Consider the following 27,276-nt stretch of genomic DNA (forward strand, 5'->3'; position numbering starts at 1 on the left):
TCCAGTGTTCTTGCCTGGAGAATCCCAGGGACGGGGGAGCCTGGTGGGCTGCCATCTATTGGGTCGCACAGAGTTGGACACGACTGAAGCGACTCAGCAGCATGGTCACAGGAGCCAATTCCTGCAATAAACCTCCTGATATATGTGTACACCCTGAAGGTTATTTCTCTTCAGGAACTCTGACAGACTGACTCTCAGAGGTCAAGGACACATTTCAGGAGGGGGCCTGGCCTGGGCCCCAGGATATGAGCTGGGGCAGCTTCTTCACCAGGCAGCCGGCGGTGGGCGGTGGGGGGAAGGCAGGGACCCTGAGGGGAGTTGGGGACGGCTTCCCCGTCCTGTGGGGAAACAGAACTGGATGAGCTGGCAGGAGCCACAGGGCAGGACGGGCCACCGCAGCTCAACGGGCTTCAGTGGACCTGGGCGAGGGGTGGGCACAGCCCAGAGGGAGAAGGACACCTTGGGGTGGAGGGGCCGTCCTGCCCTGGCTTCACCTACAGGCCACAGCCGACCCTGGCTCTTGGGCTGAGGTTCCCATCACCAGGCCTAGAAGGGCGGGCTTCCTTGGGGGCTGCGAGGGAATGAAGCTGCAGCAAGTGAAAGGGTCCTGGGCAGGCCTTGGTGCCTTAGCAAGGATGGCACATGTGCTGGGGGTGGAGAGGCGGCAGTCCAGGCCTCTGGAAATTAAAGCTGGGCTCCCCAAGCCCTTTTGAAGGCACGTGTCACATTAAGAGTGTGGACTGCCTCCCGTCCCCTTCTTGCCCGCCAGTGTCCTTGCTCCATGGCTGCTCACCCATCAGACCCTCAGGGCCCAAGCAGCCGGTCTGGCCCTGCTCCTCCTCAGCCCCAGCACCTCTGACGCTCAGTAAATATTTGCTGGAGTAATGAGAGAGGGTGAACATTTTCAACTCTACACCAGCCCTGGAAGTCTGATATAAAACGCAGTGGTAATTTGCCAGAGGACAGACAGTGGCCCAGCTGGCTCTCCCCAGGCCTTGGCTAAGACCACACTGACCCCACATCAACCTGAGTGGAGGCATCACTGCCCCCAGTTCCCAAGGGGCTTAGTAGTACTGGTGGGTCCTGGCAACTTACATAATAGTCACAATCTAAAAATTGAGGTGTTTTATTAAGTGAGAATTTTTAGGACTTCAAGCCTGGGAGACAGCATCTCAAGTAACCCTGAGAATTGCTCCATGGAAGTGGGGTGGAGGAGTCAGGTTTTATAGAAGTTTGCAACAAGGGGCAGGCAGTCTGAACATCAAAAGAATTTTTGTGAATTAAAACTGTGTATCTCAAGGAATTTAGTGCTTTCTCTGTATGCATGAGAAGATGCAAGAGTCTGGGCTCACTGAAATCATTCCTTTTGTATGCACCTCAGCTCTCTGGGGCCAGCATCCTGCAGCTTTTCACATCCTGAGCGCTCCCATGCTCACTGGAGGGAGCAGCTGCAGTCTGATGGTTGTTTGAGGGCATTTGTCAGTATCCTTCCTGGGTGCCCTGGAGGGCTGGGCTCACGCATGGCTGACATCACTTCTCAGTCCCCACCTTCTCCGTGGGCTCTGCCTGCCCTGGGAGCTCAGGCCTCACAAGATTCCGTGCTGCCCCCTCCAGCCCTGGAGTTAAACTGACTCCCTGCTGCCTCCCCGCCCCCATCAGGTTGGCAAGCACAGCCTAGGTAGGGGTAGCATGACTCAGGGCACAGAAGAGCGAGCACAGGGTGGACAGAGGCCTCAGGAGGGGAGACACAACAGAATGCTAGCCAGGCAGGTTTCCTGGAGGTGGCCCCTCGGAGCCCCTCCTAGGCCCTGGCTCGCCATTTACTGTCCCCTCAGTCACAGGTCAGAGTCAGGAGACACCCTGGGACACGGCTGGTCAGTTCGACCCGGGTCCACCACTGCTCTAGACACAACCTTGGATGTTTTTGGCTCTGATGATGGCAACAGTTTCCTAACAGGCTGCAGCGGGTGAGGTGTGAGCTTCGACAAGAGCTCAGGCAGAGCTGGTGCTCTGCCACCAGGGACAATGGACCATCGTCCGCAACACCAGACACGCTGCATAGGCTTCTGGGAGAAAAAGAAGATCCCCCAGATCCTAGACCCAGCCTAGGCATCCCACAGGGACCCTCCCTGAGGAACCTGAGGAAGAAGCCCAAGCGAAAACTGAATCAGAATCAGACCCCAAAAGAAGGAGACAAGCTAAAGCAGGACACGACAGTGCTGGGCGGGGCTGCCACGAAGTAACTGTCATCAAAAGCAATGCGTTAAGGCAACTGTATTTCGTCCCTTGTTTACATTTTTCTGTTCTTTTCTTACATTTTCTAAGGTTATTTTAATCCACTTTTTCATTAAAAAAAAAAAAAAAAAAACCTGTGAACCATCTGCCACGCACACGGGTGGAGGTGGGGGCAATGGGATGCTGGTTTTGTCTGACTCCCACCGGAGCCAGTCGTCACCTTTCCCTCAGTTCAGGCTCTTACTGTCCCTCACGGAGTTCACATCGAGGAACCTCACCTGCCCTGCTAAGGGGACAAGGCTCCCAGGAGGCGGGTGCTCTGAGAAACCGGGCCTCTCTCTCTCCACGTAGACAACAGGAGCCTGCGATGCCCCCAGACCCTGCCGTGCCCGTCCTGGCTGTGAGCAGAGCGATTCTTGTAGCACTGGGATTGGGAGAGGCCACGGTGACTGAGCCTCTAAAACACCTCCCAACTCTTACCCAGAAGCCAGCCTTGCAGAGGATAAGGTGTGACATTTAACAGCCACAGCCAGGACTGGTACGACCACGCCAGGAGCGGCTGGGGGAGGCGCGGGTGAGAAGGCGCAGCAGCTGGCCTCTCTGGCTGGCTGGGGCCCGGCGTGGGCGGGAGGTCTGCCTTAGAGGAGCCGCGCCAGCTCCCGCCTGCGTCTCTGTCACTTGTGTCACCTACGGCCAGGTCTCACCCGGCAGAAGCCAGACCCCAGGCCACCTCTGAGGGGCCCTGCTCACCTCCACGTTCCAGGTGAGTGAATGAAATGAGTTCACTTAATCATCGCAAGACATCCTATGAAGCAAAGGTGTTTTGGTCAAACAAATGGCAGAACTAAAGCCCAGAGAGGTTCAGTGCCTGCCTGAGGTCACACAGATGACGACGGAGCCACAGGGCAGTGTCGCCAATGCTCCGTCTGGCACCACCTGTCCTCTTCCCAGGTCTGACCCTGGAACCTGCACCAGGACCAGGGGGAAAAAATAAGGAGGGAGCTTTATTTAATATTAAAGTCGGGGGAGGGATCAGAAGGGAGGCCGGCTTCACTTGGTGATGGTGTTCCTGCAGAGAGAAGAGGAGTGTGAGGCTGCAGAGCAGCTGTGACCCGCCCCCCACCGCACGCGGGCACCACGCCGCCCCACTCACGCGTTCATGCTCTTGCCGCTGCCGCTGAGCACGATGTACGGGGTCTTCTGGGCCTTCTGCTTCTCCTGGAGCAGAGCCACGGTGCCCAGGGGCGTGTCGCTAGAGCTCATCTTCTTCAGGAGCTGTGGGTCAGGGCCAGTCAGCACGGCAGGAACACCCCAGTGCCTCAGTACCCCCCAACCCCACACCCCCAGAGGCCACTGCCACCTCCCCGTGGGCACCCACCGCCTCCTCGTCCAGCTTCTTCATCCGCCGCTCTGTCTTCATTTTGCCAGAGCCCTTCCCATGGAAGCGGTGGGACAGCTGCCGGAAAGCCTGCGACCCGGGCAAAACACCGTTAGAGCCACCGGAGCCCTCGGGGCAGGGAAGGGCGGTGGCTCCCCTGTCCCGGCTGAGCCAAGGTAGGGGCAGTGCGGCTGGGAAGGGGCTGGGAGATGGCCCCGGGCCTGGCACCCTCTGGGCGTCCCCGAAGAGAGGGAAGGATGTGCAAGGGGGCAGCAAATCCCAAGAATGTGGGGAGAGAAAGGCGAACAGCTGCCCCCAGCTGAGAGCTCGGGGGGCTGCTGGGGAGGGGGCAGGCAAGCAAAGACGCCCTCCTGCCAGGCCTGCAAGGGGGGACCGCTGTGCCCTCAAGCAATGGACACCACAGTCCCCTGGCCCAGACTCCAGGGCGCGGCCCCGCTCACCTCCTTGGGTGTGAGCTTCCGGCCCGTCTCGTCCACGTACTCGATCTTCACGTCGGGTTTGTAGCCGTCCTTCTCCTTGAAGTCCTGGGTGAAGCCGCGGTACTCCTCCCGCCGGCTGTACTTGTCATCGATGGCCCTGTGGGAAACACACGGGGCCTCAGCGCTGCCCCCTCCCCCGCCCAGGCTCCCGGCGGCGTGGCCCCGGTGGGCCCGCACTCACATCTTGTCCTCGATGCAGTACACAGCCGACGGCAGGGACTTGTTGGGCGCCTTCACCCGGGCCACCTTCTGCACCGTTGTCTCCAGCAGCCCTGGGGGGGATAGAATCTGTGAGAGCCCAGGCTGCCCAGCGCCCCTCCAAGCTGTGCTATGGGAAGGGAGAGACATCAGTCCCCTCGTGCAGACAAAGGAAACGGAGACCCAAGAGAAGTCAGGCGCCTGTCCAGGGCCACTGGCTCAGTACACAGCAGGGCTGCGATCCTAACGTCAAGGTCTCTGTGCCACCACCTGGACTACGGCCACTCGGCCCGCTCCCCGCAGAGGAGAGGCTGAGCCTCCGGGGCAGTGGTGCCTGGTGGGGCACATATGGGCACAGGCACTAAGGATGGCGGAGGCGGCAAAGGCCAGCAGCCACCGCAACTGCTGGGCCCGGGGCCGGGGGGGGGGGGGGGGGGCAGGGGGCAGGGGGCCGGAGGGCGGCAGCTGCCCGGCCCGCCTTCCGCCGCGGCTCCCAGGCCACTGCGGGGCAGCCCGAGCCCCTTACCTTTGTTCTGACACAGGAGCAGGGCGGCCGCCAGCCCTCTATTCACGATGGGCTCCTCGTCCAGGATGGTGGTGGAGGAGGCAGAGAACTGGGGGGCGGAGCACACAATGATGGGGGTGCTAAGTGGGCTACCCTCCTGCCCGACAGTCACCCCTCCCAGGACCGTGGTCCTTGCTGTGTACCAGGCCCTGCGCGACGAGACGCCTCATTTAATCCACAACATTCCGTGAGGTCCGTACACCCCATTTACACAGGAGGAGCCCAGGGCTCTGAGACTCGGCAGCCCCATGGCGGGGAGGGCAGAGCTGAGCCCCCAGCCCAGCGCCCACCCCTCAAGGCCCCTGCACCTGGCAGCGCCCCCCGGCCCCCACTCCGGCTCCTCGCCCTCCTCACGTCTTGCTGCTGCTTCTCCTCGTCCAGGTTGACGGTGCTCCAGCCCATGTTCTCCTCCCCGTCAGACTCGGAGCCGCCGTTGGCTGAGCGCTCCTCATCCCGTTCAAAGTCCTGAAGGAGGAATGACCAGGCTCAGTCCGGGCCCTGGCGAGCCTGTCCCCCTTGAGCACTGAGGCTTGTCCCTGAGGACTGGCAGGGCCGCCACGCCCGGTGCCCAAGAGCAGAGCAGGCCCAGGGAGTGTGTGGGGGGTGGGCTGCCCAAGGACCCACCATGAGCTCTTCCTGGTCCTCCCGGTTGCCGGCCAGCCCGTAGGTGGGGATCTCCCCCAGAGTGCGGCAGAACTCAGACGTGGCGTTGAACACGATGGCCCCCTTCCGCTCTGGGTCCTCCTCCTCCCAGCCCCGCTGCCGAGACTCCAGCCTCTTGACGATCTCCACCACCTGGGGGAGGGAGCAGCTGTGGGCAAACCCAGAAGTTTCTAGGGGGTTGCCATGGAGACCCAGGAACCACCCCTCTCCACCCTCCCTGGTGGCAGAACAGCATGCCATTCCCACTGCCCACAGCGGACCAGACCGCGCTTTCCTCTTCCCTGACCCCTGGTCTGCTCTGCAATGATCTCGCTCCATTGCTCCGAAGTCGGCAATGGCTCCCCACTGCCCTCTGAATTAATATCCAGAATCTGGCACGGCCCCTTGTGACCAAGCCTCTGTCGCTCCTCCTCGTCCACTCACTCTCGCACCCCGCGCCTTCCTTCTCCCACCCCTCCTCCACCCACTCCTCCCCGAACAGACTTGGCTCAGGACTCAAGTAAACATCCCTCCCCCTGGAACCCCGGCCCTGCACAGGCTGGATGCTCCATGGATCTGCCCCCTGCTTCCAGAGCTGAACCCCAGCCACCCACCCTGCCGCCCCACTCCTCACGGCCGACGCCTGACCTTGCGCCCACCACAGGCCACCCCACCTGGCAGGGCTCCGAGGGCTGCCAGAACTCTGCTCCCGACAGCATGCCCGTCCTGTGTCACTCCCATCAGCACACAGGGACTGTCTAGGATCTTCCCCCCTTTTCCCTCTTTTATTTTTGGCTGCTGGGCATATGGGATCTTAGTTCTCAGACCAGGGATCGAACCAGCACCCCCTGAGGGAAAGCATGGAGTGTTAGCCACTGGACCATCAGGGAAGACCCTCTCTGCTCTTCGAAGAATCCTCTTGCAACACCACAGCCTTCCTGCTCTGCCCCTGACAGCAAACTCATCAGAGAAGTTTCCAGTCTCCGTGTCCACCTCTGCACTCCTTTCCTTACATGACATCACATTTTTAAATAAATGTCATCCTACACATAAAAAGGTTACTTGTAACACACGCATATGCCTTTAAAAATCACCACCACCAAACAAACAGCATGTCCCCATGACCTGGCTGAACAGCATCATGAACACCCTTTCAGGCCCCAAAGGCCTCCTCCCCACATAGCTGCGGTCACGATTCACGGCCTTTCCTTCACAGTTTAGCACGTGAAGACTCACCCATGAACACTCTGTTGTTCTGTTATGTGATTTTCAAACATTACGTAATCTGAAGCACACTGTCTAATCCTATGTTTTCAAGTATACGCATTTGTTTTAAGGTCAGTCTTGACGTAAGCGGCTCCAGTTGAACAGCTCTTCCCTACGGAATCCCGTCCCGTGCTGTGACTGTACCGCGGCGGCGTTCTCCAGTGCACCAAAGGCAGCCGCTCCCCGGACCAAGAACCCGACATGAGCATTTACACGGGGTGTGGTCCGCTGAGACACGCGACTTCACTCTGCAAGGCTCATTAGTGTCTCCCCACTGATGAGACTCCTTCACATGCCCCTGCCAAGTGTGGACAAGAACTCTGGCTGCCCCACGTCCTCATGGACACCTGACATTATCAAGCCTGACACTTTTGCCAAGCGAGGCAGGCGGGACCTGATCTATCATGTCAGCTCGCCCTTCCTCCACTCCTACCCAGGCTGGGCCTTGCCTTGTGGTTCAGGGGTCATGCACCCTTGCACCTCTGTGAACTGCCCTTCTGCACATGGACAAGTATCTTCTCCATTTGGCCTATCTTTTTACATTCTTCACGACATATTTTTCTTTTTTTTTGCTGTGCCACAAGGCAGGTGGGATCTTAGTTCCCTGGCCAGGGATCAAACCAGCACCCTGTGCAATGAAAGTGGGGTGTCCTAACCACTGGACCACCAGGAAAGTTCCCTTCATGGCGTCTTTAAAATAAAACTAACTTTTTAAATGAAAATCAAGTTTTTAATTTCTAAGTAGTTAAATGCTGCACACAAAGTGAATGTATCTGACACCACAGAACCATATACCTAAAAACGGCTAAGATGATAAATCCTATGGGTATTTTAACACAATTAAAAAGAACCTCTACCATAGTCATAAACAAAATTCTTCACGCTTTTCTCAAATATTAAGTTTTTAAGTTCTTAACCTTTTAAGTGAATTTCTGCACAAGGTGTGAGGTGCAAACCGCATTTCACATTTTTCCAAATAGATAACTGATTGTCCTGACACCGCTTATCGAGCTGAGCTCCTTTCACAGTGGGCCACGTCGTGTCTTATGGCAGGAGTCTGTTTCTGGGGTGTGGGGGCCACATTTAATGCCCCCAATATCACAGGGCCTCAATTACAACTGTCTAAAAAGACTTGAAAGTGGCTTCCCAGTGGCTCAGTGGTAAAAAATCTGCCTCTCAAGTAGGAAGTGCGGGTTCGATCTCTAGGTTGGGAAGAACCCCTGGAGAAGGAAATGGCACCCCACTTCCGTATCCTTGCCTGGGAAATTCCATGGGCAGAGGAGCCTGGTGGGCTATGGTCCACATGGTTGCCAAAGAATCGGACTTGACTTAGCGACTGAACAACCAAAAGACTAGGAATCTATTACAGCAAATCCCACCACCTGATTAGTCTGAGGGTCTTGGCTATTTGGGGCCCTTTGATCTTCTGTGTAAATTTTAGAAGCACTTTGCCAGGTTCTACAAAAACCTACTGGGATTTCTACTGGAACTGCGAGGATACAGACATCTTTACATTACTTTTATCCATTAATATGGTTGTTATGGACTGAACTGTGTCCCCCGCAAAACATCTGTACACTGAAGCCCTTGCCTCCAGTGTGGCTGTACCTGGAGACAGGGCCTTTTTTAAAGAGATAATAAAGGTCAAATGAGACCCTAAGAGTAGGCCTGAATCTAATAAGCTGGTGTCCTTGTAAGAAGGACAGACGCACCAGGAAATTACACCCAAGGGCCATGTGAGGACCGTGAAAAGACGGCTGCCTACAGGCCAAGGACAGAGGCCTCAAATGGCAGCAACCTGCCAACACCCTGACCTTGGGCTTGAGGCTTCCAGAAGTGCTGGAATACACTGCTGCTGTTTCAGCCACCCGGTCTGCAGTATTTTGTTATGGCAGCCCTGGGTAACTGAAACAACACGTCCTGTTTAATCCCTTTCAAAAACGGACTACAGTTTTCCTCGTAGAGATCTTGCATGTCTTCATTCCTTTTAACTTTGTTGCTAAGCTCATTATTCATTATCCATAATGCCTTCTATTGTTTATCCGTGTTACTTCATTATCTATACTGCTTTCGTGAATTGTGTCTTTTTAAAATTACATTCTCCATCTCTTGCTGGCGTACAGAACAGAGTCAACTCTCACCTACTAATCTCCTGTCCAGCAACCTTGCTAACACCTGCATGATCTAGCCCCCGTTTCCTACCACCCCACCGAGCCAACCTTGGACAGGAGCATCAGTGACCGTGCTGGCTGACCCCACGGTCAGTTCCCATCCTCCGGATATCAGAACTCTCCCGAGTCTGCGGCACCACTGCTCACACCTTCCCTCCAGACCGGTCTTCACGTGGTTTCCAGGACAGCAGCTCTCCTCTCCGTCCTCGCCTTACCTTCTCTTCCTTATCTACATTCACTCCCGGTGATCCCATCCAGTCCTCTGGTATAAACCCCATCTACACACTGACTTCCATGCTTCCATCTCAATCTCTCCCGAGTATACATATGAAGTTCAAGGTCATACATCCAACTGTCTATTCAATAACAATCACCTCCAATGAGGAGGCATCTCAAACCGAACTCAACCGAAAGCGAACACTCACTTTCTTGCCCACACTCATTCCTACCCTAGTCTACCCCATTTCAGAAAATGGCCCAGCCAGTAGAAAATCCAACCTTGATGAATCCCACTGGGTCACATAACTGGCATGATCCTTTCAGCCATAAACTCTTGACTCTGGAGCATAATTTTTAAATATAAACGCTATACCTCATTAACTACAAAAAAGGAAAAACTTCCCTCACCTCATGCCCTCTTCAGCTACTGACCCATTTCCTCATTCTCTTTAGAGCAGGGGTGGGCAAACTGTATCCCCCCCACCCCACCCTTGTACAGCAAGTCGCACTGGCGCTCGGCTCCGCCCCCGGCTACCCCAGCTGGAGGCAGAGCCCTGAGCCTCAGATATTTTCTTCCTGGCCCGTGAACAAAGCGCGCCCACTCCTGGGCTAAGGAATAGTCCCAATGCCCCTCCTCCTCCAGTCCCAGCTCTTCTCAACCCTCTCGAAGCTACTGTCTCCACAGTGGCGTTGTCTCCACCAGGGCCAAATCTGATCTGCCCCTCAATACTGTTTGAAGATGCTCCCTCCCTCTCCTTGAAACCCTTCCCTGGCTTCAGGAAGGCCTCAGTCCGGTGGCTCCCTGCTGCTCGACCTGCACGGTGGGCGCTCTGGGTTTGCTGCTGCAGCCCGTCTCCGGCCTCACAGTCTCTCTTGCTGGGAGGTGCAGGGTTCAAGTGTGGGCTCTGGAGCCAGGCTGTGCTCGGCCACCTCCCCGTCACGTGATCTTAGGCAACCTGCCTACCACCTCTGTACCTCAGTTTTCTCATCTATAAAAAGGAGATAACAGAGCCTTCTTCCTAGTGCTGCTGCGAGGATTAAGTGAATCCACACACAAAGCACTTAAGCGGTGCATGGCACATATCAGTGCTCCGAGAGGGCCAGCAATGACCACGGTCTCAAGGCCCCACTCAACTCTCCACCTCAGCTCACACCATCATTCCCTTCCTCCGCTCCAGCCCACCTGGTCCTCACACATTCCAAGTCATGTCGCCAAAGGACATCTGCTGTCCCCATGGCCTGAGTGCCTGGCACTCTGAGTCTGGGCAAGGCAGACTCCACTATGTCATTTCAGTCTCAGCTCAAAAGGCACCCCCTGAAAGGCCTTCCCGAACACCGAACACCGGACCTAAGAGCCCAACCTCCGGTCGCTCCTGTGTTGTCTGCACAGCCGTCACCAGCAGAGACCACTCAGCTTGCTCGTGTTCACAGGTTCACTGCCACTTCTGCCCCATGAAAATCAGAGGAGCCCTTGGCTGTCCTTTCCCCCAGTGACCTCCCAGCCCTAGGATGACGCCTCACTCTCAGCGAGGCAACAACACACACCCCAGAAGGAAAGAAAATGGAAACAACAAACCGCTAAAGCACCCCATAGTGAAAACATGGCAGAAACCTAGAAACCCACCAGTAACACGACGTGGAACCAGAATACGGGGGCCGCCTATGACGGCGTGGGACTGTGTGCCCCTGAGGACAAGCGACCACAGGCGCACCTGTCACACGGGCCGCAGCGCCGCCCGCGCCCGACCCCCGGAGCCCCTCACCTTCTCGCCGCCGTCCCGGAGCTGCTGCAGCTGCCGAAGGCGGCGCCCCTTCTCCAGCTGCTTCTGCAGCTCCAGCTCCGCCTCGTCCTCCTCCAGCACCTCTGGGGACCCAGACTGCGGCGCAGCACCCTCCTCTGGGGGAGACACAAGAGACGCCCGCTCAGACCACCGCCGGCTCCTGCCTGGGCCCTTCAGGTCCCCCACCCCACAGGCCGGGCCCTTACCATCATCACTGATGTCCATGCTCTCCACACGGGTGTCATCTGACGGTGGCGGCTGAGCCACGGGCTCCTTCTCCCCCTCCTCCTGGGGCTCCTCGTCCGCCTCAGGCACCCGGCGCCGCCCCCGGCCCCGCAGTCTGTGGGCAGAGGCTTCTCTGTGATGCTGGCCCCAGGGCCGGCCCAGCCCCCACACCCAGCCGTCTCCCAGCCCACCTGGAACCGAAGTCCCCATCCTGAGTCTGGTCCCCAAGTGGCAGCAGGTCATCGGCCCGCATGATCACCTCCTTCTCCTTCTTGCGGATCTTCTTCACTCTCCGCTTGGTCTTTTTAAAGGTCACCTGAAAGGAGAAGAAGATGGGAGAGACATGAGGGCGAAAGGAGGCAGCAGCACAAGCCCATGGGAGTTCATGCTGCTTGCTGCTACACAGCAGTTCACACACGTGAGTGAGACGAGAGTAACCATCATCCCATCTGTGAGATGAGGACAGCTAAGGTAGCAAGAGATTAAGTACCTTGTGCAAAGTCACCAGCTCCTAAGCAGGAGAGCCAGGACAGTGAAATCCCGGAGTCTGGTTCCAGAGTCTTGCTCTCAACCACATAGGCAAGCAACCTACTGAGCCAGAGGTCTACCTGCATGTCCACACAGCACCCCAAAGGTGACACCCTACAGAACAACCACTTACCAGACCACCACCAACCCTTGGAACAGTCCCCGTGAGGTGGCTCCTGCCACCCTCATTTCAGAGGAGCCTCAGGCTCACAGCTAAATGACACCCCAGACACAGGCTGGCGATGTGGCAGAACCTGCACACCAGCTCAGGAGCACCTGGCTCACAGTCCTTGTTCTGTCTGCACCGACTGCCTCCCCGCAGCACCCCCACTGCGGTTACTGCTCATCCACAGGGACCACTACCACGCAATTACCCGATCCCCCTTCTAGTGCCTTCTGGCAGCCTGTGGCCCCTGAGGAGAGGGAGGGGCAGGTCTGGGCGGAGACCTCAGGACTCACCATCTCCTCTGGCGTGAGGTACTCAGAGGCAAGTCGTGGTCCGACCGTGCTCAGGGACTGGGCCTGCAGCCGCAGCTTGGCACGGATCTCCTCTAGCTCCCGCTCCCGGAGGCCGTCAGCCACGCCGCCCTGCTCCAGTCGGAAGGACTGCGGCCGCTCGCCTTCGAGTTCCTCGTCGTACTTGGACAGGATAGAGCGAGGTTTGTGCTGCAAGGCAAGAGGGACAGGTTGGAACGCAGTCTGGCTCCTGAAAAGCCACAGAGCCACCATCTCCTCCCAAACCAGCCACCCGCCGCCAACACCCCCTGCCCAGTGCCCACGCTGCCGGCCTGCCTGGGCCAAGTCGTCCACGCTCTCGTCCTCCACGTACGGCAGGTAGTCGGGCTTCTTCTTGCGCAGCTCCACGTTCTTCTCCGCCCGCTCCTTGTCCAGCAGGTTCACATTCACCAGCACATCCTCCTCCTCCTGCAGCACTCCTGCAGGCAGAGCAGAGAAGGCAGGACCAGTCACGCGCCCTCCACCCGGCAGGGCCTGGGCCCCCAGCCAGAGTGCCCCAGTGCAACCCACCTTTGTCCTTGAGGGTGAGGATCACCGTCTCCCCCTCGCGGAAGGAGTCGATGGCATGCTCCACAGTGAGGCCCTGCAGGTCCCGGGCGCTGTACAGGTCCTAGAGGCGGGGCAGAAAGTGCAGGCCAGTCTGGACCCCGCCCGGGGATCCCAGCACCTGGGACAGCAGCCTCCCCGGCCCCTCCCTGTGGATACCGCAGCCTCACCTGCCGTCTCTGCTCGAACTCCTCTTCCACCAGGGTGCTGACACCAAACTCCTGGTCCATCTCCTCCAGCAGCTTGGCCTATGGGATAGGGATGGGGCGGTGACCCATGACCTCAGGCTGTTCTGGATCGCCAGAAGACGTGGGGCCTTACTAAGTGGGGATGCAAAAAGCACAGACCTAAACAAGCAAGCCTCTGGGAACCCAATGCAGGCACCACTGAGCACAGGCCTCCCACTGCTCTGAGACCCCCGCCTCACGGCCCCACGGCCCATCTGCGGCCCCCCAGCCATCAGGCCACCAGAGGCAGAATGACCCCCAGCACCTCACCCTCTTCTCTGCCAAGTCCTTCTCCTTTTGAAGCTGCCGGCTCCTCTCGATCCAGGCCGCGGTGTCATCCAGCCAGGGGTCGTCCTCCCCCAGGGTCTTAATCTTCCTGAAGACAGAGAAGAAAGATGCTCTGGGGAACCAGCTCCTGCTCCCCCAACCCCGACTCCAGATCTCCTGGGTGCCTCCTCAGACCCTGCCAGAGCCCACCTGGCGGGGACTCTCACCCCAGTTTTTGGTTCAGGATGCGCTTTTCTTTGGCAGCCGCCAGCTTCTCTCGTAACTCCTCTCGCTGTCGCAAAGCCATGGGGTTGATGACATCGGCGGTCACGGGCTCCTCCTTGGTGCCCGCCTCTGGAAGGGAGGCCCAGGCGTGAGGCTATGCCTGCCCAAGGCTGGTGGGGAAAGGAGGGAGCCACTCACGCTGCCCCGTCCCGCTCAGGGGGCCAAAGAAGCCAGAAGCAGGGGAAGAATCCTCTGCCTCCTAACTCCCAGGCAACCCCACACTCCCACATCACCCCCACAAGAAGATGGGACCCTCCATGCCTTCCAAAGCCCCTCTGGTCATACTTTTAAAAAACCAAACTAAAACAAAAAATAAAACCAACACGTGCACAGCGCAGATGAGTTTGCAGCGCTGTGTGCATCTCTTGGCCCCTTTAACGCTATCTCGCAGCCATACTGAGGCTGCCACGCCGACTGCTCAAGCTTAAAGAAGCAGCTGAGTCCCAGACCCCATCACAGTAGCAAGGAAGCCCCAGGCCCACAGCCAGCACCCATGCGGGACCACTGAGTGGTGCTGACCTGCACTCCAACCCCACTTTCTTCAAAAATCCCTCCAGACAGACTCGCTCCTTGACCCCAAATGCCCTCCCTCCCCCCACCCTCAGCCCCACACTCACCCTTCTTGACGGCATTGACCTCCAAGGGTTTCAGCCCCAACTTTGCCCGGAGTTTACTGAGGACAAGAGATACAAGTGTTATGAGCTGTCCAAGAAATGGGGGCACCAAATGCATTTCTGTACAAAGAGGGGGAGAAAACAGGAGGGGACTGAGTGGTCCGAAGGGTCTCAAACCTATGCCCTGACCCAGCAGTGGGAAGAGCACCGGCCTCCCAATCAGGCGGAAGGCCTGGCCTGCCCCCTAGCCGAGGCAAGGCCAGCCTCTCCTGGGCCTCAGAGTCCACTTCGGGAACTCAGATGGTTGGCTGGGATGATTTACATGATGCTTCCCACTTCAATCAGAACGTGTACTATGCGAAAGCCTCCCCAGACAGCTACCCCAGAAGCTGCTTGTCCCAGAAGAAAACACAGAAATGAAAAGGAGACAGGACTTACTTGGTCTCCTCGATGCTGAGTGACGAGGCATCGCCTGAGCTAGTTTTGGAGCTGGCAGCTGGAACAAGAAGCAGCAAGGCTCAGGAGCGGAGCACTGGGCCCAGGAGCCGCAGCCCTGGCTCCAGGTGCAGGGCCAAGACGAGGTCAGCACCTGGGCCTGCTTCCTCCCCGCCAGGAGCTCCTTCCACCCGAGTCCCAGGCTCTGAGAACGCTGCTTCTCCCCACACCTTCCTTTCCTGATCCAAAGGGTCCAGCTTTCTACATCCTTCACTTTGCCACCTCTCCACTTTTACGTATCCTGTGCTTTCAACCTACACTGCCCTCTCTGGCCTCAGGCTGTTAACAAAATCCTATCAGACCCCACTTCCTCCCTGGAGTCCTGCTCTGTTACTGATCAGCATGAACTGCTCTCCTCTGCACAACACGGCCACAGTCATTTCTGGACCTGCTTCTCCTCACAGGGTAGAGACCGTCTTGGCAGCATAACTACACCCTCTGTGTAATTCATGCAGTGAAGAAATATACTTTATTGGAGCCTCTTCTGCGATGCTGCTGAGATCACTGAGATAAAAGAGCATTTAGGACATCCTCTACTCACCTCACAAAGAGCAAGTGACTTCATTGAACACCACATGCAGAAGTCAGATTCTGACTCAGATGGAGCTGCCCCCACCAGGCGCCACCACAGCTCATCATTCCAGCATGTTCACCTCACAACCTACCTCTGTACCTCTTATCCCACTTGAACTCTGAACCCAAACCACTCCAGGCTCTCTCGAAGATCACCAGCCTCCTTATTTCAAAACCCCAAGGATTCTTTTCAGCTCTGGTTTTCATCTCGTCTCCAGTAGTGTGTGACACAGATGAGCACTCCCACAGATCCCCTGACATGAGATTCTATGGTTTTCCTGCTTTGGGGGATAGCCTACCTCCTTTTTTCGTGGCCTCCTGCTCAGCCTTCTACTAAAACACTGGCATTTATCAGGTTCTGCTACCACCCCTGGCTTCCTACTCCTAGTCTCTCCGTGGACTTCATATGCCACCTAAACACTCATGATTCCCAAACTGCTCTATCCAGCCCAAGCCCTGGGTTTCTCCATGCACATCAAATTCAACACTCTCCAAAACGGAATTCGGTTGTCTCCCTCCAAAAATCTGTTTCTCTTCCAAACTCCTGAAGTTCAGTCGACAGCACTGGGCATGCATGCTTCAGTCAATTCAGTTGTGTCCAAATCTTTGAGACCCTATGGACTGTAGCTCTCTAGGCTCCTCTGTCTATGGGATTCTCCAGGCAAGAATACTGGAGTGGGATGCCATGCCCTCCTCCAGGAGATCTTCCCCACCCAGGGATAGAACCCGTGTCTCTTTTGTCTTCTGCAGAGCAGGCAGATTCTTTACCACTGAACCACCAGGATAACATCAGTAGAGATCACTACCACTCAACTAACTGCTCAAGTCAAAATTCAAGGCGCATCCTCAATTCCTTCTTCTCTTTCCAGCTCTCATCCAAATGCTAAGCTCCATCACTTCCTCCTCCAAAACACCTCTCCAATCTGTCCACGTTTCTCCATCCCATGGCTAATGCCTCGGTGCAGGCCACCATCAGCCTTCATCTCACCTCCAGTCTCTACTGCCCTTCTCCCAGTTCTCAACACAGTGATCTTTGCAAAATATGAATGTGATCAACTCACTCGTCAGTTCAAATTCATGGCTTCGTCTCAAAACAAGAGCCCTTAGTGTTCGGAACCGGCTCTCTCTTACAGACTGCTGTCTCTGCTATGAACTCTACACAACTTTGACAACACGTTTGTTCTTGCCTCTGCCCATGCTGCCATCGCTTCATTCATTCAACACATTCAGGGAGGGCTCGTGATACGCTAATTGAGGAAAACAAAGAAAATCTCTACCCTCAAGAGAGTTTAACAGAGAAAGACAACCTTCAGTCCCAAATAGCCACAGAAAGACCCTTTAAAGAGTGCTGACAAAAAAGCCAGGGGATGCCTCGGCCTGATGCGCTCGGCCTCCATACCCAGAGCCCACATACCCGGGGCACCTCCGGTCGCCCCGCCCCCTGCACAGGCCCCTCACCGGCCTCGTAGCCATCATCCCGCTTCTCTCGTTTCACGCGCCGCTCGGAGGGCTCTGTCTGGCTGCGCTCCCGCCCGTGCGTGCTGCTGCGGGCCTCATTTTCGGCCCCGCGCCGCCCGCTCCCGCGCTCGCTCCCCCGCTCTCGGCTTCGCTTCCGTCGTTCGCCGCCGCTGCTGCCGCCGCCGCCGCTGCTCCGATGCTTGTGTTTTTTGTGCTCCCGGTGCCTAGGCGGCTGTTCGGTAGCGCCCCCGGTGCTGGCCGCTGCTGTAGTTCCTGCCGCCTCCTTTTCCCCGCGGTGCTTCTTTGACGACCCCATGGTGATCTGTCCACCCTGAGCCCGGCCGCCGCCGAGCCCCGACGACGCAAAATGGGAACACTTCCGGGTCGCCCGACAGCCGGTGTCCTGTTGCCGGAAACCAAGAGCGGCTGCTTCCGTCGTTTGCCTCGGAGCCCGCGCCAAAGGCTCATGGGAAGGCCGGGATCTGAACCCGACTGCGCAGTCGCAGCCAGCAGAGCCGGGGTAGCGGTCTTTGAGCCTGCGGGTCGACTGCGCGTGCGCGCCTCAAGGTTCGCGATTGGGTCTGGGGAAGACTGTATCCCAGAATGGGACCTAGGGACCATCCAAGCGAGGATCGCCAGAGCTGGAAGCCCCTTCCCGGCTTCCCTCCGCTTTCACACCCTCAATTTCGGATATTCACTGGCTCACGGACTCTCCTTGGGCAGCGCCCACCTCTCCAGTAGGCGTCCTCCTAGTGTACTGCCTGGGGTCGTGGCTCCATCAGGTGTTAAACGACTTAGCATGTTCTCCTCCAGAGACCCCCAGCTCCACAGTCCACCTTCCTTCCAACCCCTACATCTAGTATTGTCTGCCAACGCTGCCTTGCCACGCTCCTTGGATTGGGTTTTTAAACCTGAGCTCTGTGACTGCCCCGGAGGTCGAGTTGAGCTTCTGTGTATCTGTAAACCCCCTGAAATTGAATGCAAAATTTGGCACATCCGTGTGTGTGTGAGCTTTTCTTTTTCTTTTCCTTTGAGGTGACTGTAACTTGTAGTTACTTAAGTGTAAAAGCTCAGTTCACACAATTCCTCCTGACACCCCCACTTGCCAGTTGCTCGATCTGCCAGCCCATCTGTTTGCGTGTGATTATGCGCCCTCTTAAAGGCCCGCCCCCTCCCCCACAGGACTGGGCGTTCCCAAAGGCGGAAGGCATTCTGTCATGTTCACTCTTGAATTTCCAGGACCCAGCATTGGTAGGCGTTGCAGCTGTTGCTCTTGGGAGATGCCCCACTCACTCCTCTGGGCAGAGATAGAGCCCTTTGTACTGGGCGGGGGCCGTCGGAACAGCCAGAGTTCCTGGGGGATGTGAGCACAAGCCAAGCGTGCTGCATACCCACCTGCCACTGCCTGCTCCCAACCCACAGCCACTTCCCACCACCGCCAGAAATCCCACACTGTATTTTCCACAAAGCATTTAATTTTTCTCTCAGGGACTCAACTCTTGGTCTGGATTTGGGGCGAAGTGCTGGTCAGCCTGGCTGCCAGTGGGTTCCATCTTTGGAGGACTCCGAGAAGAGGGCTCCATTCTCGCCCCCACTGACGTGTGGCTCCTTAAAGATGAAGACACAGATAGAGACCACTGGGCTCTGCAACTCCCCACCCCATAACCAAGGAGACCAGGCCTTCATCACCAATGTCGGTGGCTTCATATGTGGCTCTTATACTCTGAGACCCTGAGCGGGAGACTACCCCCGCCCCCCAAGCCTGATAACCTCTGCTCTGCACCAAGTTGTTCTGAAGTGTAAACGTTCTGTGGGGAAATAACCTTGGCCCTGCCTTCCTTAGGTGACATTGAGGACAGGGCCCGGGGACAGCCCTGCTGACTGCGAAAGCTAGACTGAGTCCTCCCAGCCAGGGAGTGGACAGGGCAGGACAGAAGTCTAAATTCAGGGTGGACCCATGCGGCTGCGGGGGAGGCCCCTGGGCAGGCGGCAGCTGAGCAAGACCCTGTGGGGCAGGGTGCTGGTGGCCATGCCCTATCTCCCCACAGCTGGGCCTCACCTGTGCCTCCTGGGGGCGCCCTCCATGTCCCTCTTGCCCGCCTTGGCCAGCAGCTGCTCCTCATCCAGTCCCAGTGCCGACAGCACCCGGGAGAAGCGCCGGGTCACGTTGAGCCGGGCGTTGGCCTGAGGAGAAAGCAGAGGGGTCCCCTCTCTCACCTGGGCTGCCCTGAGGACACAGTGAGACTCTGATTACTGAGGGGGTCCCAGGGCTTTTCAAGGGTCCAAACTGAGGGGGCCCCTCCCGCCTCATCTCCCTACCCTCTCAGCTGGTGAGAAGCTCTGCTCTCAGGGAGCCCACACGCTTGCCTAGGTGCCAGCCTCACCTGCATGGCCTGCTGGAACAGGTAGGGCCGGGCCTGCACCCGATGCTGGATGCCTTGCAGCTCTGCCTGGTACTCAACAAAGCGCTGTCGCTCCTGGCGCCTGAGGGGAGACGGGCCTCTGGGCAGCTGACCGTGGACTCGCACCATCCCCACTCATGAGCCCTCACTAAGGACTTCCTGTTTGTCCTCCCGCCCTTAGCTTTACAAAGTCATTTCATTTCCATCTTCGGCTGGGATTCCCCCTGACGTGAATGGAGTGAGAATCATCTGCCGCCATTTTGTCCATGACACGCCTGAGGCTCAGGAGGGTCGAGGGACTTGAGGTTGCACGGTTGGGAAGTGAGGGGCTGAGCACGGAGCCTGGGTTGGCAGACCGTGCCAGGCTCGCCCATCCTCCCAGCCATCCCTGAGGAAGAGGGGCCAGCACTGGCTTCTGAGCAGCTGGACGTCTGCGTGCACAGCCCTGCCTTTCCCGCGTCCACCCCTGCACCCTCTCTGCCTTTGAGGAGAAGCTGTGACTGTTGGCTGTGGCTTTGGGCAAGATCACGCTCTGGACCCTGGGTTCAGTACAAGCTTGCCAGAATTCTCTGTGCTTCTTGTAAGCCAATAGTTTAGAAAATGGGACAGTGGAACTAAAGAAATGTATTGCAAATGAAGAATTGATGCTTTTGAACTGTGGTGCTGGGGAAGACTCTTGAGAGTCCCTTGAACAGCAAGGAGATCAAACCAGTCAATCCTAAAGGAAGTCAACCCTGAATATTCACTGGAAGGACTGATGCTGAAGCTGAAGCTCCAATACTTTGGCCACCCGATGTGAAGAGCCACCTCACTGGAAAAGACCCTGATGTTGGGGAAGATTGAGGGCAGAAGGAGGAGGGAACAACAGAGGATGAGATGGTTGGATGGCATCGCCCACCCAATGGATATGAGTTGAGCAGACTCCAGAAGATAGTGAAGGACAAAGGAGCCTGGCGTGCTGCATGCAGTCCATGAGGTTGCAAAGAGTTGGACACAACTTAGCGAGTGAAAATCAACAACAAACTGCAAGAGAAAGAACACATCCCAGAAAGATCCAGATTCCACTGGAGAAGCACGATCCCATTTACAAAAATGCAGTTGGTGCGCTTGTCAGAAATCTGTCGGCTCTACAAGCTGCGAGTCCTGGCCGTGAGTGAGAAGGCTCCTCTGACTGCGTCACACGTGGGACCAGGCATCCTTCTGCCGAGCACACGAGAGAGGCCGAGGGTTGTGGCAGCAGCACTCAGAGACAGGGCAGGAGGGGAGAGGCACACAAGACAGCCTCTGCTGGGAGCCTCTGGCAAACGTGCGGGGCCCCACGGGAAAGCACACTGGCTTGCTGGGCCAGGACCCTTGGCTGTGCGCCAGGTAAAGAAACTTCCTCCATTCAAGAAAAAGATGGACTTGAAAACCATGACCGGAAACAGAAGTCACTGCGAAGAAGATATTATTCAAGAAGAAAATATTCAAGGGGGGATTTTACAGCAGTTCCAAGGAGCAGGGGTGGGGGAAGCCTGAGCTATATCTCTGTCTTGCCCGTGATGTCGTGTACATTTTTCCTGTGTGGTTCTTGAGGCTATTTCTGTTAGAATTGAAAGGAAACCCATGTCTTGGAGCTCTAAGTGAGAAAGGAAGTCGTGTTAGTGGGCTTTCGCCCTATTATTTCAGAATAAAAGGAAGGTTCGGAGCCTCCCTGCCACAGGGCAATGCCTTTTGTGCCCTCCCTCCTAGGAAGAGCAGAATCTTGCATGCAGCACAGAGCTAAGGTCAAGGGCTGGAAGCACTGAGACACCCTCCATGGGAAATATCTGCTCCCAAGTAGAAAATGAAAGGATTGTGTTTGGAACACTCCCGCTTCCTGCCTTGTGAGAAAAAAAAAGGTGAACTTGAAGTCCAGCAGGGAGAAGGCATCTCCCGGTTCACTGATCAAGGATTCCTCATTGGCAAAGTTGGGGGTGATATGGCTGAGCCTCAAAGAGTAGGTGATCGGAGCCCCACTGGATCCTCAGTGGCCCCATCGCAGGGTAGGAACCCCCTGGTCTCTGAGCAGTACCCCACTCCCCTTGACCTAGTGCTTCTCCCCAGATGGAAGGGCTGCCTTGGTGCCAGCTGCACCCTAGAGGTGCTCAGTGTCAGTGGCATCAGTGATCATATTTCTTTGAGTTATCTGGTTCACCAGCTTGGGCTTTGCAGGGAAGATCCTGGTATACTATATCTGGAGACTGGGCATTTGGGCCCTTCATGGCGGCCAAATGGCTGCCTGGGTTGGAATCCCAGCACTGATGCTCACCTGTGACTTTTGACAAATTATTTAAGCTCTTGGAGCTTCCTTCATCTGTAAAATTATGGGAGTGGTGATAATACCTATTCTTATGAGTCTAAAAAAGATTTGCTTTTAAATCTTAATTTGCTTTTTTATGATCAAAATATAGGAAGAAAATGAAATGGATGACTCTGCCCCTGACCACCAACGACTGTCTCCAGGAATCAGACCATAGGCACTATTCACATTCTTCACCAACTATCTCTGTAATACATGAATTTTTATAGTATGCACACCTGGCATCTGAAAGCAGAAAACAAGATTTGAAAGTGTGATGATGCATGTAGAACAATTCAAACCTGAGCCTTTGACAGCTGTTGGGATGGTTATTATTAGCCAGGTGACCTTGAGAATTCCCTGGCTGTCCAGTTGTTACGCTGTTCAGCTGTCCACACTTCCACTGCAGGGACCTGAGTTCAATCCCTGCCCAGGGAACTAAGATCCCGCATACCACAAGGTGAAGCCAAAAAATAAATAAATAACAGGGTGACCTTGTCCCAGCCCCTTTTCCTCCTGGGCCTCAGTGTCTTCATCTGTAAAGTGGCCCGACCTGCCTACCTGGCAGGGAGGATGGTCCTGGGGGCTCAGCCCCGTGGGTGGGGTGAGGACAGGGTCTCCTTGGTCCTTCTGTCTGACACTTAGCACCACCTCCCTGCGCTCTCCCCTCCAGGCCCCCCACAACCCTGGATTTCCTACCTCAGCTCCTCCAGCTTGCGCTGGGCAGCCCCTGGCCCCCGGCTCCCTCTGGGTGCGTAGGCTGCCAGGCAGCGAGCCACCTGATGCTGTACTTGCTGCTCCCGGGCCCGCCGCACCTCGGCCTGCTGCCGCTCCTCCCTCTGCTGCAGCTCCCAGGCCCGCAGCAGGTTTCTTGGGTGAGGGGGAGAGGAAAAGCAGAGGGGTAGGAGAAGTCTGCAGGGAACAGGAGCCTCATGGAGGCCCAGGGGTAGGTAGGGGCCTACGGGGACCTAGAAGGAGAGATTTCCACAGTCCAGAGAGCCAGGGGCCTAGGGAATGGGGTTTGTCATGGAAGTCGAATTGGATGGAGGCTGCCTCTGGGCGCTCAGCCCTCGGGCCCGGCTCAGGCCTTTCTCAGCTCTTCCTGGAAGCCTTCTGCCTATTCCAGCCAGTGGTGTGCCCCAACTCTGACCATCTTCAGCCTTGTGGAGCTTGGCACACACACCCGTGACCTCACCTTCCCCTTGCAAAGCAGCTTTCCTTGACAGAAGGGCCCAGATCTTTCTTTCTCTCACCCCATATCTAGTCGGAGCTAGAGTAACACCTGTTGGTTTGAGGGACAGACAGATGAATGAATGGGAAAGAGAAAGAAACGGTGAGAGGATCCGTATGTGTAATGGATGAATGGTGTGGATGGTTGAATAGACAGAACCTAGTCCACCTGAAACACCCTTCCCCCGGGTCTGATGATCAGTTCCTCTTGCCAATCAGGTCTTTGCTCAAAGGTCAGAGAAAGTGAGACCTTAGCACCCCATCTACCTCCCAGAGATTTTCCATCTCTAGCTCTATGTTTTGTTCATTTCTTTATTGATTATCCTTCTTTCCAAGTAGAATGTAAGCCTCATGAGAGCAGGATTCCTTGTCTGTCCTCTTCACCGCCAGTGTATCCCAAGCACATAGAACAGTGCCTAACATAGACGGAAACTCAATTTGGGTGAGTTCATGCATAATTGTTGTCATTCTCTTCCTGAGTTGTGTCTGACTGTTTGTGACCCCTTGGACTGCAGCACACCAGGCTCTTCTGTCCTTCACTATCTTCGGGTTTTTTGCAAATTCATGTCCATTGAGAAGTGACACCACCATCTAACCATCTCATCTTCTGCTGCCCACTTCTCCTTTTGCCTTCAATCTTTCCTAGCATCAGGGTCTTTTCCAATGAATTGGTTCTTTGCATCAAGTGGCCAGAATATTGGAGTTTCAGATTCAACATCAGTCCTTCCAGTAAAGACCATGAATCATAGTCAGATAGAAAGATGGAGAGGTAGACAAACAGAGGGGTAAATGCAAACATACACTCAGCACAGGTTTATTGAGCACCAACTCTGTGCAGACCCTTTTAGGGCACCAGATGGGGGCTGTTATCAAAAAGATCCGGCAACTTCCCTGGAGGAGCCTTCACATTGTGCAAAGGGATAGACAGATAGCCCAACACCTTCCCAAGGGATCTGGGCTTTGTCCTTGGGGTGCTGGGGAGCATGGGAAGATCTCGAGCAGGGATGACAGGGGGAGACTCATAGGGTGCTATCAGAATGCTGAATGGATCTCACCCCACACTTCTAACTGGTCACCAAGGCCCACTAAGCCAGCCTCCCAATATCCTTTCAGATAAAACATTCTCTCTTCACTCACATGACCACCTGGTTCAAGCCTTTGCCTAGATATTGCCAGCAGCTCTCACCCAATTCTTCCCTCCTGCTCCCACTGTTTTTGTTCAAGCCCCAAGGATAGTAACGATCTAACTCTTCTGCCATTGTCCCTTTTTCCCCCATCTGTCTCCTTTTCCAGCTGACTTGGAGCTTCTTAGGGATGAAACCAAGTCTTTTTACCTTTATATCCTGAGTACCCATGAGCAGATACCCGATGTATGTTGCATTAATCACTTAACTAATAGATTAATGAATGGGTAGAAGTGAGTGAGAAGTGTCTTATGTCAATAAACAGTTGGCCAAGGGGATGGATAGATGGATGGATGGATGGATGACTGGATGATCAGAAGGACTAGTGAATGGATAAATGAAGGGATGAATGAGAGGATGAATGGATGAGTGTCTCTTGGAGAACTAGCTCCTTCTCTAGCCCCTGTGCTTCGCTCCCACCCTCCTTCTTCTCCACCTCACCTGGTGGCCTCCTGTCGTTTGTGGAAGGTGCGGTTAGGGAAGTTTGCAAACAGAAAAGTCTCATCATCTCCCAAGGGGTGGGCCTTCCTGCTCCAGTTGGAGGCCTGAACAGCAGCCCGCAAAGACTTCCAGGGCTGTTTCTCGGGGCCTGTCCACAGAGGGACAAGTCAGGGACTATTGATCCTCCTGTCCCCTTGGGCAATCCCTCCCCGTACCTGAAGCCCAGCCCGGCTGTGTCTGAACACCTGGCCCAGGTCGCTGGCTCCAGCCCCTCTCCATGCTGTGTGACTTTGTGGGGAACCTGGGCTTTGAACCCCAGGACTCACCACAGTCCAACTCCTGCTGCAGCTTCCTCTGCAGCTTCTCCAGGTCCCAAGGCCCCTCCAGCTCCTTGGCCCTTGGCTTCCTCCTCTGTGGTCCTCGGAGGTTGGTGGAGCTGGAAACGCTCTCCAGGAGCCGCACTTCACTCTCCTCCCAGGCCTCTTCACCAGAATTCTGCCCCTTTCTTCGAGAACTGGTCCTCCTTCTCTGGTGGGCCTGGTGTTCCCTGTCCTCGGCCTCCTCTGTGGCCTCTGAAAACTGCTCCTCCTCCAAGATCAACCCCCTCCTGGGGAGCTGGGGCAGTTCCCCTGGAATCAGACCCCTCTCGGCCTCCTCGGCTCCCAGGCCTTCCGGCTCAGACTCCTCGGGCTCCGACCCGGACCCTGAGGACTTCCTGGGTGACTGCAAGCCTCCCTCCCCGGACGGCTCCAGATCCTGGCTCGTCCCCCTGCCCGGAGGGATGGAGGTGCAGCTGCAGGCCCTGAGCTGCTGTCTCCTCTCCAGGTTCGGCCCCTCTGTCTTCCAGCAGAAGCTGTGGGCCTCCAGGAGGGCGGGCGTGGACTTGCGCCGGGACTTGTGGTGATGGACCGCCAGGGGCAGGGGCAGGGCCTGGTGGCCAGGGGCCAAGACAGAGCTCCGCTGATGCAGGGCCCGGCCATCTGTGGTGAAGCTCTCCCAGGCCCACTGGAAGGGGAAGGAGGGTTTCCGAGGAGAAGAGGGGACGAGACTGAGGAGGGAGAGGGCAGGGGACAGGGGTCAGGGCCTGAACTCTGGCCCCTAGCGGGGCCTGGCCCCCTGCATCCCTCCCGGCCCTCCACAGCCACTTACTCCTCAGCTTCCGCAGAGCTTTGCCCTTTTTTGTTCCGGCCTCTGAGCCTCCGGTCCTTCTTTGGTGTCTGCCCCGCACTCCGAGACCTCTGCTTCTGGGCATGGATAACACCATCACAGCTCCCAAGACTCCTCTGGGCGAAGGTAGGAGAGGAGGCCTAGCTCTGAGCCACTCGCCCAGGGAACAGTCCTGTGCACCCCTGCTGGCCCCTCTGGGCCCTTGTTACCCCGGGAACCGACAGATCACGACCTGAATTATTAATATTAAAATAGCAACAGTGGGTTTCCCTGGCAGTCTAGTGGTTAAGAGTCCGCTTGCCAGTGCAGGGAACCCAGGTTTGAGCCCTGATCCAGGAACATCCCACGTGCTGCAGAGCCACTGTACCTGTGGACCACAACTAAGGAGCCTGTGCTCTAGAGCCCATGAACCGCAACTTCTGAGCCCGCACAGCGCAACTACTGGCGCTTGAACACCTGGAGCCTGTGCTGCGCAACCAGAGAAGCCTCTGCGATAAGAAGCCCGAGCTCCACAAGGAAGAGCAGCCCCTGCTCACTGTAACTAGAGAAAGTCCACCTGCAGCAACAAAGACCCAGAGCAGCCAAAAATAAGTAAATAAATCTTAAAAAGCAACAGTGCTATTCACTGAGCACCTGCTGCATGCCCAGGACTTTCTTGCATTAACTCACTTAACCTTCCTTCCCAAGGACCCTATGGGGCTTCCCAGGGGGCTCTAGTCATCAAGAATCTACCTGCCAATGCAGGAAACGCAAGAGGTGTGGGTTTGATCTCTGGGTCGGGAAGATGCCCTGGAGAAGGAAATGGCAACCCGCTGCAGTATGATTGCCTGGAAAATTCCACGGACAGAGGAGCCTGGCAGGCTACGGTCCATGGGGCCTCAGAGGGTCGGACTTGACTGAGCCATTGAAGTCACACGGGCCTGCGCACACACACACACGCACACACACACACAAGGATGCTATGAGGTCCCTGCTCACTCTCACCCACATAATGCAGATGAGAACACTGAGGCTCAGAGAGGTGAAGTCCCTTGACTAAAGTCACACAGCCGGGAAGCAGAGCCAGGAGCTAATGTGTGGACTGTCCTAGAGCCCAGATTTGCCGCCTTTGCCCTGGGCTGCCTCTGGACCCTGGACAGCTCTTCTCAGTGCCCCAGAGGGCTCTGGCCTTGCAAAGCCAAGGAGGGAAAAGCTCATCATTTTTTCTGAAACCCAAATCCTCCCAATTTGCCAAAACTGCCCCATCAGAAGCCTGGGAGTCATAACTGGGCATCATGCTCCCCTTCACCCCACATTCCTGCCTGTCTCAGACCTCCCTGACTCTCTCCTGGGCCTCGGCTCCAATCTTGTGGCCTCCCTCAACCTTGAACTCCCACCCCAGAGAGCCAGCCTGCCTCTGGGCGGTTGGCGGTCCCCCCGCGGGGCCCCCTCTCACCTGCTCAGCATGAGGGGTGCTTGAGAGAAGCTTGAGCAGACCTGTGGCGGTCCCCGGAGCCTGCTGCCGTGTGTCTTGCCCAGGTCTCCCGGAAGAAGTCCTGACCAACTGTTGGTGGGTGTTTAGCATATTGGTTTCTTGCCCCATCCCCCGCCCCCATCTGCCAACCTTGGAACTACCCAGCCCACCATCTCTATGGCAACCAGTCCTCAGCCTGTCTCAAGGGCTCTGGCAAAAGCAGACCAGGAAGGCTCTAGGTAAGGCCAGCTTCCTTCCAAAGGGGAGAGTTCGGCAGGACGCTGAGGAAGAGTCCAGGCCCGGGAGTCCAGAGATCAGGCCAAGTCCTGCCTCTGCAGGGCTCCCTATGGTCTCGGTATAATCCCCCTCCCCTTGCTCAGCCTGTGTTTC

At 56.4% G+C, this 27,276-nt stretch overlaps 2 protein-coding genes across 4 annotated transcripts; both read right to left on the reverse strand.

Moving 5' to 3' along the window:
- Positions 1-2,259: 2,259 nt before the first annotated feature.
- Positions 2,260-17,097, reverse strand: SART1 (spliceosome associated factor 1, recruiter of U4/U6.U5 tri-snRNP). Its single transcript, XM_055580771.1, has 20 exons — positions 16,690-17,097; positions 14,602-14,659; positions 14,167-14,222; positions 13,492-13,618; positions 13,268-13,373; positions 12,941-13,018; positions 12,735-12,834; positions 12,501-12,643; positions 12,168-12,374; positions 11,372-11,496; positions 11,162-11,295; positions 10,938-11,071; positions 5,501-5,671; positions 5,231-5,341; positions 4,838-4,925; positions 4,295-4,385; positions 4,075-4,210; positions 3,614-3,703; positions 3,389-3,510; positions 2,260-3,304 (listed from the first exon to the last, which is right to left on the reverse strand). The coding sequence occupies exons 1-20, from the start codon at positions 17,003-17,005 to the stop codon at positions 3,286-3,288; spliced, it is 2,412 nt and encodes an 803-aa protein (XP_055436746.1). The 5' UTR covers positions 17,006-17,097; the 3' UTR covers positions 2,260-3,285.
- A 1,066-nt stretch (positions 17,098-18,163) lies between these two features.
- Positions 18,164-27,015, reverse strand: TSGA10IP (testis specific 10 interacting protein). Of its 3 annotated transcripts, none has more exons than XM_055580773.1 (8): positions 26,869-27,015; positions 25,416-25,549; positions 24,593-25,314; positions 24,267-24,414; positions 22,111-22,281; positions 19,074-19,173; positions 18,749-18,873; positions 18,164-18,297 (listed from the first exon to the last, which is right to left on the reverse strand). In XM_055580773.1, exons 1-8 carry the CDS (start codon positions 27,013-27,015, stop codon positions 18,174-18,176), a joined length of 1,671 nt encoding a protein of 556 aa, XP_055436748.1. In that variant the 3' UTR covers positions 18,164-18,173. The 3 variants fall into 3 exon arrangements, with proteins under 3 accessions (XP_055436748.1, XP_055436747.1, XP_055436749.1); XM_055580772.1 differs by having other exon boundaries at positions 18,749-18,933; XM_055580774.1 differs by lacking the exons at positions 24,593-25,314; positions 25,416-25,549 and having other exon boundaries at positions 18,749-18,933; positions 24,267-24,370.
- Positions 27,016-27,276: the final 261 nt, after the last annotated feature.

Source organism: Bubalus kerabau, chromosome 5 (assembly GCF_029407905.1).
Source record: "Bubalus kerabau isolate K-KA32 ecotype Philippines breed swamp buffalo chromosome 5, PCC_UOA_SB_1v2, whole genome shotgun sequence".
Classification (NCBI taxonomy): Eukaryota; Metazoa; Chordata; class Mammalia; order Artiodactyla; family Bovidae; genus Bubalus; species Bubalus kerabau.